General features: G+C 37.9%; 1 protein-coding gene across 1 annotated transcript in view; it reads right to left on the reverse strand.

Annotated features, from left to right (window-relative positions):
- LOC124554882 (molybdenum cofactor biosynthesis protein 1-like) overlaps positions 1-9,989 on the reverse strand; it is a 65,289-nt gene extending 55,300 nt beyond the window's left edge. The window contains exons 1-3 of the mRNA XM_047128552.1: positions 9,966-9,989; positions 9,828-9,865; positions 9,479-9,734 (exon numbers count right to left, since the gene is read on the reverse strand). Of these exons, the coding sequence (XP_046984508.1) occupies positions 9,479-9,734; positions 9,828-9,865; positions 9,966-9,989 (318 nt within the window). The remainder of the gene's footprint in view (positions 1-9,478; positions 9,735-9,827; positions 9,866-9,965) is intronic.
- Between the last annotated feature and the right edge of the window lie 2,474 nt (positions 9,990-12,463).

Below are 12,463 nucleotides of genomic sequence, written 5' to 3' on the forward strand. Positions count from 1 at the left end.
AAAGGCAAAGGTCCCAAGTTTGACTCTTGGTCCGGCACACAGTTTTAATCTGCCAGGAAGTTTCATATCAGTGCACACTCCACTGCACGGTGAAAATCTCATTCTACATACCTTTTGTTCGTGTGCCTATCGATGAGACAGTGCTTCTGCCTTTTGGTGAGCCATCTCCTTTATTCCTAAATAATTCGTAATTTTCAACAGAAACTTTCTGTACCTTATTGTTGCATCCTACATTACAATATGCAATTTCCACAATATGTGGTCATCTGTGAATATAATGGGGGTAACAACTGTAGGAGACCAAAAACTGACTGCAGTAAGCAAGTTCAAGTTATTGTACGCTGCAGTAGTTACCCAGAGGTGAAGAGGGTCACAGAGGATAAGCTAGCATGGGCAACTCCATGAAACCAATCTTCAGATGGAAGATCACAACAATAAAAACATTTGATTCAGCATACAACAGGCTCCAAACAGCATACACAACCTGTATGCTCAGAAACACAGAAAATCATATTGGTTCCATCAGCAGGAAACTTCAGCCCGTAATTGTTATGGAACACTGCGGCGATTTTGTTCATTAATAAAACCCAAAACTGGGGAGTAATAAGAGAGTATTGTTGTAACTTCTTATCAACCTGGTTACCAAAATACATGTTAAGAACACTGGTAAAGTGTTATTTTGAAGGGGTCACTCCAAAGCGCCACGAAAGTATTTGAGCAATGTATAAAATTAGAGAATCAGTGCACAATATTGAAAACCTATCTACATTATCTATATCTGCATGACTAGTCTGTAATTCACAATTAATTGCTGGCAGAGGGTTCAGAGAACCACCCTCAACCTATTTATCTACCATTCCACTCCCCTACAGCATTTGAGGAAAACCAAACACTTCAATATTTCCGTACAAGCTCTGATTTCTCTTATTTTATTACAATGATCATTTCTCCCTATGTAAGAGGGCTCTAACAAAATATTTTCACATTCGGAGGAGAAAATTGATGATTGAAATTTTAAGAACCTGCTCCAGCAAAATGCTTTTGCTTTAATGACTCCCACCCCAATTCACATGCGATATCTGTGGCATGCACTTTCCTGTTTCCCAATAATACAAAATGAGCTGCCCTTCTTTGAACTTTTAAATGATGTCCTTTGTCAGTCCTATCTAGTAAGGATCTCACACCATGCAGAATACTCCAAAAGAGGACAGACAAGTATAGTTGTAGATAGTCTCTTTAGTAATCCTAATCTTCTAAATGTTTTACTATTAAATCACAGTCCTTTGTTTGCTTTCCCACCGCGTTATCTATGTGAGCATTCCAATTTAAGTTATTTGTAAATGTAATTCCTAAGTATTCAATAGACTTCACAGCCTTTAGACCTGCGTGAATTATCATGTAACCAAAATTTAGTAGATGCCTTCTACTACTCATGCGGATGACATAACAATTTTTATTATTTAAGGTCAGTTACCACTTTTTGCATCATATGGATAGGTAGCCTAAATCATTTTGCAGTTCGTTTTGATCATCTGATCGCTTTACAAGACAGTAAATGATATGCAAGACTGTAAATGATAGCATCATCTAAGAGGACTGCTCAGATTCTCTCTTAAATTGTTAATGAATATCAGCAACAGCAGGTGGTCTATAACACTTCCTTGAGGAATGTCAGATATCACTTTTGTTTTACTTGACGATTTTCCATCAATTACTATAAACTGTGACCTTTCTGACAGGAAACCACACATCCAGTTGCACAACAGAGACAATACACCATAGGCACACAATATGATTAGAAAATACTTGTGAGGAACTGTTTCAAAAAGTCTTCTGGAAATCTACAAATATGGAATCAATTTGAGAGCCCCAGTCGGCAGCACTTATTACTTTGCGTGACTAAAGAGCTAGCTGTGTTTTAAAAGGTCAATATTTCTGAATCTATCTTGGCTATTTATCAATGAATCATTATCTTTGAGATAATTCATAATATTCAAACACAATACATGTTCCAAAATCCTAATGCAAATCAACATTAGTGATATGAGTCTGTTATTTAGCAGATTACTCCTCTTTTCTTTCTTGAGCATTGGTGTGACCTGAGCAACTTTTCAGTCTCTAGGTATGGATCTTTATCAAATGAGTGGCTATATGTTGTTGTTGTGGTCTTCAGTCCTGAGACTGGTTTGATGCAGCTCTCCATGCTACTCTATCCAGTGCAAGCTTCTTCATCTCCCAGTACCTACTGCAACCTACATCCTTCTGAATCTGCTTAGTGTATTCATCTCTTGGTCTCCCCCTACTATTTTTACCCTCCACGCTGCCCTCCAATACTAAATTGGTGATCCCTTGATGCCTCAGAACATGTCCTACCAACCGATCCCTTCTTCTGGTCAAGTTGTGCCACAAACTTCTTTTCTCCCCAATCCTATTCAATACTTCCTCATTAGTTATGTGATCTACCCATCTAATCTTTAGCATTCTTCTGTAGCACCACATTTCGAAAGCTTCTATTCTCTTCTTGTCCAAACTATTTACCATCCATGTTTCACTTCCATACATGGCTACACTCCATACAAATACTTTCAGAAATGACTTCCTGACACTTACATCTATGCTCGATGTTAACAAATTTCTCTTCTTCAGAAACGCTTTCCTTGCCATTGCCAGTCTACATTTTATATCCTCTCTACTTCAACCAACATCAGTTATTTTGCTCCCCAAATAGCAAAACTCCTTTACTACTTTAAGTGTCTCATTTCCTAACCTAATTCCCTCAGCATCACCTTACTTCATTCGACTACATTCCATTACACTCGTTTTGCTTTTGTTGATGTTCATCTTATATCCTCCCTTCAAGACACCATCCATTCTGTTCAACTGCTCTTCCAAGTCCTTTGCTGTCTCTGACAGAATTACAATGTCATCGGCGAACCTCAACGTTTTTATTTCTTCTCCATGGATTTTAATACCTACTCCGAATTTTTCTTTTATTTCTTTTACTGCTTGCTCAATATACAGATTGAATATCATCGGGGAGAGGCTATAACCCTGTCTTACTCCCTTCCCAACCACTGCTTCCCTTTCATGTCCCTCGACTCTTATAACTGCCATCTGGTTTCTGTACAAATTGTAAATAGCCTTTCGCTCCCTGTATTTTACCCCTGCCACCCTTAGAATTTGAAAGAGAGTATTCCAGTCAACATTGTTAAAAGATTTCCCTAAGTCTACAAATGCTAGAAACGTAGGTTTGCCTTTCCTTAATCTTTCTTCCAAGATAAGTCGTAAGGTCAGTAATGCCTCACATGTTCCAGTATTTCTACGGAATCCAAACTGATCTTCCCTGAGGTCGGCTTCTACTAGTTTTTCCATTCGTCTGTAAAGAATTCGTGTTAGTATTTTGCAGCTGTGGCTTATTAAACTGATTGTTCGGTAATTTTCACATCTGTCAACACCTGCTTTCTTTGGGATTGGAATTATTATATTCTTCTTGAAGTCTGATGGTATTTCGCCTGTTTCATACATCTTGCTCACCAGATGGTAGAGTTTTGTCTGGACTGGCTCTCCCAAGGCCGTCAGTAGTTCCAATGGAATGTTGTCTACTCCAGGGGCCTTGTTTCGACTCAGGTCTTTCAGTGCTCTGTCAAACTCTTCACGCAGTATTGTATCTCCCATTTCATCTTCATCTACATCCTCTTCCATTTCCATAATATTGTCCTCAAGTGTATCGCCCTTGTATAGACCCTCTATATACTCCTTCCACCTTTCTGCTTTCCCTTCTTTGCTTAGAACTGGGTTTCCATCTGAGCTCTTGATGTTCATGCAAGTGGTTCTCTTATCTCCAAAGGTCTCTCTAATTTTCCTGTAGGCAGTACCTATCTTACCCCTAGTGAGATAAGCCTCTACATCCCTACATTTGTACTCTAGCCCTCCCTGCTTAGCCATTTTGCACTTCCTGTCGATCTCATTTTTGAGACATTTGTATTCCTTTTTGCCTGCTTCATTTACTGCATTTTTATATTTTCTCCTTTCATCAATTAAATTCAATATTTCTTCTGTTACCCAAGGATTTCTACTAGCCCTCGTCTTTTTACCTACTTGATCCTCTGCTGCCTTCACTACTTCATCCATCAAAGCTACCCATTATTCTTCTACTGCATTTCTTTCCCCCATTCCTGTCAATTGTTCCCTTATGCTCTCCCTGAAGCTCTGAACAACCTCTGATTCTTTCAGTTTATCCAGGTCCCATCTCCTTAAATTCCCACCTTCTTGCAGTTTCTTCAGTTTTAATCTACAGGTCATAACCAATAGATTGTGGTCAGAGTCCACATCTGCCCCTGGAAATGTCTTACAATTTAAAACCTGGTTCCTAAATCTCTGTCTTACCATTATATAATCTATCTGATACCTTTTAGAATCTCCAGGGCTATATATGATTTCTAATGGAGCTATTGTATCAGCATTCTCTGAAAGAAACATAACTGCTTTATGACACTGAGGAGACTACTACTAAGTTACTCACAGTTGCAGTTGTTCTTGATTTGAATACTGCAATAATAACTTTGTTGTCTTTGGTGAAGAAATTTCAGAAATCCGTGTTTAGTAACCCTGCTTTAGTAGCACTGTCATCAGTAATATTACCACAGCTATTGTGCAGTGAAGGTATTGGTTGTGTCTTGCCATTGGTGTACTACACATGCAACCAGAACCTCTTTGGATTTTCTTCCAGATTTCAAAACGAAGTTTCACTATGGGAACTATTAAACACATCTTGCACTGAAACCCACCCTAAGTTTCGAGCTTCAGTAAAACATCGCTAATCTTGGAGATTTTGCATTCTTTTAAATTTTGACATGCTTTTTTTCATTGCTTCTGCAGCTGAGTTTTGACATATTTTGTGCACCACCCTTTTAATTTATTTGGTATCCTTTCAATTTATTTGGTATATATCTCTTAATTGTTGTCGATACTATTTCTCTGAATTTAAGCCATGTCTGGTCTACACTTACAAAGTCAGGCTTGAAGGAGTAGAGACTAAGTAGAGACCGTCTCCTTGGAAGGCATTAAGTTAATTTTTATATGCTTTCTCATTAAATGCCCTATTGTGTAGGGCTGAAAATTAATAGGGATAAGGTAAACAGAATGTGCAAAGTAAGTGGAAATTACTCGTCTCTTCCCCGATTACAGTGCAATAGAAGATACTACAAGATGTTGACAGATTGCCATATCTCGGTAGCTTTATATGTAATAATGAGGTCACAGATGCAGAAATCACCAGCAGAACTGGAAAATCAGTCCATATGGCAATTAGGTCTGTAATATGCCAACAAAGCTTTGACTACACTCCTTTATCGTTTATATGTGTGAGACTTGGAAAATGTCAGTAAAATCAGCACACAGTCTCCATGTTTTTCACCAACAATGCTAGAGATGAATTCTGAAGATGTTAACCCAACCAAGTTACAAACGATGAAGTGCTGAGAATAAGAGGTCTACACAGCCTGCACAAAATTATTGTTGAAAGAAGACTGAGGATTGCAGGTTATGTTCTACGCATGTAAGGTGGAAGAATCCCAAAATCAACACTGTTGTTGAAATCAATGGACAGATACAGATGTACAGGAAGACCTTTTAACACCTGGAACTTTTGCAATGAATCTTCAATCCATGGACACAAACTTGGAGGAAGGTGAGAACTTGGCAGCTGATCAAGTCAACTAGTGGAAACCAGTTCCTTGTATGGTACACAGCAAATCTGAGTAAGTTAGTAAGTAAGTAAAGTACAACTGGGGATTTTGCAAAACTGTTGGATGATCGATATTATTGTCTAGATTTGACACTGTTGGACTTCTACCTTTTCCTTGATGTGTATTCTTCAAATTGTGAGTTTTACGAGAAAGCTGATAGATACTTACCAATCAACCTTCCCTGACACGAACTGACATTGTCTCTTTATAAATTCTACTGTGCTAACAATTATCTACTGAGAATCCTCGACTAGGTCTCCGCAGCTCAAATGAGCCAGTTTCTTTTAAATTTCTGTCTTTGGCTATAATTGTCTTCCAAGTATGGTGACACAACATCCTGTCATGAAACTTTTGCCTTTACACTTGTTTACTTTTCTGGACACTGCCTTTTTCTGCACTGTGCACTAAATACACTATGTGAGTAATGTCCAATCTCCAACAACCAATCGTGAACTGTAAACAGCTGTAAACTCTACCAGGGCACATAACAAACAATTAACATTTGTGTTTTAGTGTTCTAGGCTGTGAGGTCATCAGCGGACAAATAATTTAGTACCTATTCCTGGACAGCCAGAGTGGCCGTGTGGTTCTAGGCGCTACAGTCTGGAACCGAATGACCGCTACGTTCGCAGGTTCTAATCCTGCCTCGGGCATGGATGTGTGTGATGTCCTTAGGTTAGTTAGGTTTAATTAGTTCTAAGTTCTAGGCGACTGATGACCTCAGAAGTTAAGTCGCATAGTGCTCAGAGCCATTTGAACCTATTCCTGACGTGCTGTTGTTTGGAACAACAACTGACATGATCCAAAATATTACTTTCTTTTATTATAGCTTCACTTTTATTTTGTCTAATGATTACTAATTTCAGTATCAAATTCCATCATCAAGCCACTATATGATCAGAAAGCATAGTGTATCGTTAAAATATTGTTTAATAAACAGATTACCATTATATCATCATTCCTTAAAGTAATGTCCAAAGTGGAAGGACAGATGATTAATTTTGAGTATATACTAAAGTCAGAGTACTGAACCGGATATGAAAGAAGGAAAACCAGAAGGGCAGTGAGAGACGGGTGCCATCTATCACCTTACTTCCTTAATATGTTCATCAAGGAAGTAATAACAACAACAAAGAAAAGATGACCAGAATCAAAAGGTAATTTCTGGAATACGCCATGGAAATGTGATAGGACCATTACATTTACAATGTATATAAATGATCCAGTAGAAAGTGTCAGAGGCTCCTTAATATTGTTCACAGGTACTACACTTGTCCATCAGAAAGTAGCAATAACAGAAGACAGTATCAATTTGCACAATGACCTGCAGAGGATTGGTGAATGATGTAGGCTCTGGCAGTTGACCCTGCACATAAATAAATGTAACATATCACACACACACACACACACACACACACACACAGGAAAAGAAATCCAATACTGTACAGCTACACTATTAATGACAAATTGCTGGAAACAGAATCTACCATAAAATATCTATAAGTAACTATCCAGAGCAACCTTAAAGTGGAATGACCACATAAAACAGCAATAGAAAAGCAGATGCCAGACTAAGATTCACAGGAAGAATCTTAAGTGAATGTAAATTACCCCTGTGTCCTTACCCAGTAAGACTGACAGAAGAGAGAAAGAAGATCCAATGAAGTGCGGAGTGTTTTGTCACAGGATCATTTAGTCGCTGTGAGATCATTACAGAGATGCTCAGCAACTCCAGTGGTAGATGCCATAAGAGAGCAGTTGTGCATCACGGAAAGATTTACTACCCAAATTTCGAGAGAGTAGTTTCCGAGAAGAGTCTGACAACATAATAGTTTCTCTCATATACAATTCACGAAATGATCACGAGAAGAAAATTTGAGAAGTTAGAGATAATACAGAAGTGTACTGACAGTCATTCTTCCCAAGCACTGTTCACAAGTGGAACAAGGCAGAGGGGATCAGTTGGTGGCATGAGACGTACCCCCTGCCACACACAGTTAGGTGGTTTTTGGAGCATGATGTCGATATGGAAACTTAATTGCATGCATATACACTGCAGATTGATGACATCACAATAGTAAATCAGAGTAGGAACTAAATAAAATGTTTCAGGCCTTAAATCAAGAAGTGGTAAAACTAAAGCTAAAAATGAATACAAAGAAGACAAAAGTTATGGCTACAGACAAGAAAGGAGGAGGAGGTAGGACTGACACAAGAACAGGCAATGAGCAACTCAAGAAAGGAACTGAAATTCAATATCTCAGTAGCATTTTGCAAGAAAACAATCAATATTTCAAGGCATTCAAGAAAAGAATAGCACAGGTGAAGAGTTCCTTCCAAAATAAGAAGAAGCTGCAACTGAATAAACATATCAGCTTCCACATTAAGAAAATATTTGTAAAGACCTTTGTGTGGAGTGTTCTGACACACAGATGCAAAATCTGTACATTAGAAAAGCCAAAGGAAGCTCGCCTCAGACCTGCTGAAATGTGGTTCTGGAGGAGAAGTACAAGAACTATCTGCATTGACAGAAAAATTAAAGGAAATAGGAGAGAAGAAAGAACCACTGAAAGTTATAGGCCAGGGCAAAGCAAAATACACTGGACACTTAACTGGAGACGATAATCTTTTAAAAAACATTTCTGAAGGCAAGATCGTAGGTAAGAAAACAAGGGGATGACTGAGAACATCCTACTTAAACAATATGATCAATGAATGGGATTTTCTTCACACATGGAGACGAAGACAACTGCTGAAGAGAGGAAGCTGTGGCTGCAGAGACAAGGTTTAACCTTTTGGAAGAGTAAGGACAAACTAATACAAAATATGAGTCTGCATGGTAGCTACATATGGAATAAATGACAACTTCTTGTGTGCAGTCATCAAGTCACTTACCTCAGTAGGTGTCTTATCTACTAAAAGTAAAGGTCACTGTTGTGCTTTCAATAGATGTGAACTGCACCCTGAAAATGGTATGTCTAGTTTGCAGTTGTACAGAAGCTTTTTATTTTGCAAAATGGTTCAAATGGCTCTAAGCACTATGGGACTTAACATCTGAGGTCATCAGTCCCCCAGACTTAGAACTACTTAAACCTAACTAACCTAAGGACATCCCTGCCTGAGGCAGGATTCGAACCCGCGACCATAGCAGCAGCACGGTTCTGGACTGAAGTGCCTAGAACCGCTCGGCCACAGTGGTCAGCTTTTATTTTGCACAGAAATGTTTGATAATAAGATGAACTGATGCTGGCACTTGCTACTGAAACCAGTAGTACTTAGACACAACAAAAATGTGACTACAGAATTAAGAATAATTTTTCCAAACAATCGAGTATTTTTACCAAAACAACACCACAATAGTGGAAACTTATTTTAAACTAAAGACACAAAAGAAAAAAAGAGAAACTGTAAAGATCTTGAGTCTCATAAGACTCTCTTGGGAGGAAAATATAAGATTTTTAATTGGTAAACTTGCAAGGCATCCTTTTTATGTTGTATAAACTACGAAACTGTTAGCATCGTCAGCTAAAATTTACTTCTTCTGTCTTAATATACCTTCCTTCACTTACAGCTGCAGTGTGGAGACAGCGGTGAGGGTGGGAGCGGGGATGGGGGCGAGGGTGTGGGCATACTGCTTTAAAATGGTGATTCTTGTATTGATATTCTTAACAACAGATTTATATCTTTTGTTTATGAAAGTCTGCATGCGATGACAGCTGCACTAGTAATACCTTCACTGGGTCGTATTCAAGTTGCAAGGCTAGATCTATGCCAACCATGACACGCTCCCAGCCTTTCCTCCTCGTGATCTGGTTGTAGCGTTGGGACTGCAGGGTGTCTAAGCTGATGTTCAGACCGTCAAGCCCTGCCCTCTGCAAGGCAACCAGCTGTCTTGTCAACATGAGGCCATCGGTTGTCATTAAGACACTTTCGAGATCTTTTATTTCCTTCAAAGCACCCGTGAAACAGCAAATTATTCTAAAGAAACTGAAACAAATAATTTGTAACATTGCTGCTGCATATGAAACAAAACTCCAGTTGATAAATTGAAAATACAAATTCCTCAAAAGTTAACTGTACATTTGCCCTAATACAAAGAGATAAGAAGGGTTAATAAACTGAATTGAAGAATGCAAGTTAAGATAGCAATGAAAAAATAATTAGAGGCATAAGATCACCTACTGCAACAGGGAAATGGGAATCAATATGAACCATTACCCAGCTACTGTCAACTGATTCCATGTCTCCATGCACACTGTATAAACCACTGTGGGTTTGTCCGACAAAGTACATTGTTGTACCACACATTATGGTTTTTCCCCATTCAATGCTCATGTGGAGTGTGGGAAGAATGATTCTTTAAATGGTTCTGTGCATGCTGTAATTAATCTTGCCTTCATGGTCCTTATAGGAGTGATACATATGCGGTTATTGTATAATCCCTAAATACCTCACTTAATACAGGTTCCTGAAATTTCATAAGTTAGGTTTTGTCATATATTTGGCGTCTATCTTCACTTGTCTGGCATTTCCAATTTTTAGTAGCTTCTTGATGCTCTCCCATGCATCAAATAAATCTATGATCAATCATGCTACACTATTTTGTATACATTCAATGTCTGCCATTAGCCTTATTTGTTATGGGTCATACTTAAGCAATATTCTAGAATGGGCCACACAAGTATTTTGTAAGCAATGTCCTCTATAGACTGATTGCATTTTCCAGTATCTTACCAATGAATTGAAGTCTGCATTCTGCTTTGCCTACAAGTGAGTCTATGTCACCATTTCATTTCATCCAGATATTTGTATGAGTTGACCAATTAAAACTGTGATTATTTGATAATGTAGTCATACAATACTGTCTTTTTTTGTTTTGTGATGTGCTCCAATTTACATTTCTGAAAACTTAAACTCAGTTGCCTATCTTTGGACCAAATTGAAATGTTACGATCTGACTCAAATTTGTGCAGATTTTTTTCAGGCAATAATTCATTATAGACAACTCTATCATCCAGGAAAAGTATGAGGTTCCTTATAATATCGTCTTCCAGAACATTAAGGTACAACATTAATGTAATGGTATAAATTACTATAACTGTATAAATAAGTTTATAAGTGTGTAAAATACATTGAACTATTTGTTACAACAAAATATTGTACCGGTATACTCAGCAAGATGTTAAATCAGCAGATAGCTACATTTTATGTTCAACATTTTGTGTACAGCATATATGCTGGAAAGGAATTATACCCAAATTAAATAAATCTGAAGAAATTGTAGTGTGTGTCTGGAAAAAAAATCCGTAAAAACTCATACAGTCCAATTTGCTATTATGTCACTGTTACTGAAATATAATACAAAGTAACTGAATTCGATGAACATTCTCAGAGTGCAATATGCCTCAGAGTGAAATGCACAGTAATGTCAACATTATTTTTTAGGCTATGTTTGTGAAAATGGATGAAAGCAAACCACACATTTTGTTCTCAATCTGCGGAAGCATTATGCACTGTGAAACACTGTACTGCTGTTATACATAAAAGCTGTCTCATTGCCAACATCTTTCCCCTGCTGGCTGTTCTACACTTCTCATAACTAATTCAACACGTTGTAAGATATTTTATGCTGTATGACACCACAGTCCAATCTGGTTAGGATAGCATAAAAATAATATATGAATTTCAGTATTGAAACTGGAAAAGCAGAACAGCTCTCATCACACTGGATATCAAATCGAGGTTGGATTACAGCCATGGGTACATCATTTCATGCTACTCAACTGAATGTCATATGTCAGAGTTCTTCAACTGTAGTGGCTGGCGACTGGTGGCTGGCGGCTGGTGGCATACCCATCTCTTGGCATCCTGTGAACAGACGTTCTCCACAGGTGACAGATTTGAAGAAAATGCTGGATACGGCAACAGTGGAACACTCTCTGTATCGAGGTAGCGCAGTACAGCTCAGGTGATGTGTAGTCTTGCATTATCTTGTTAAAAGATAACATCAAAGAAAGACTTGTAAGGGATAGAACAATTTATCAGCTTCCTGAACATCCTTCCAACAGCGAGGAAAACAAAATAAACAAGAAAGAAGAACAAAAATACAACGCTGCTGACATTCCTAATTTAAACTAGAGGTATGTGATGCTGTAAATATGATTCCCAATTACCAAATTGTGAATACGCCCGATTTAAAAATTTATCACCATAATGTGCAATCCCTGCGTAATAAGATCGATGAAATTAACGTTCTATTAACACATGAACTTAATGATATCTCAGTGTTATGCATTTCTGAGCACTGGCTTAACCCAGAATTAATCCAGAATACTAAAATAAACAAATTTGTCTTGGCTGCTTACTACTGCAGGAAAAACAGCAAACAGTGTGGGGTAGAAATTTACACAAGGGATAATGTAGATTTTATTACACTACCTGACTTAACTAGGGCAAATGTCGAAAAGGATTATGAAATTGCAGCTATAAAAATTACTCAGTTCAACCTGGTTATTGCTACAGTTTACCGATCACCGTCTGGGAATTTTGAACTTTTCTTAAACAAAATGAAATCATTGCTAAATAAAGTAAATAAAATGGATTGTGAATTTATAATCTGTGGTGACTTCAATATTGACTTCCTCATGAATAGTGGAAATAGGGAGACCATTTTGAACCTTGCAACGTCCTTCAATTTAAAGGCTGAAGTAAAAGCA

The sequence above is a fragment of the Schistocerca americana genome, chromosome X (assembly GCF_021461395.2).
Source record: "Schistocerca americana isolate TAMUIC-IGC-003095 chromosome X, iqSchAmer2.1, whole genome shotgun sequence".
NCBI lineage: Eukaryota > Metazoa > Arthropoda > Insecta > Orthoptera > Acrididae > Schistocerca > Schistocerca americana.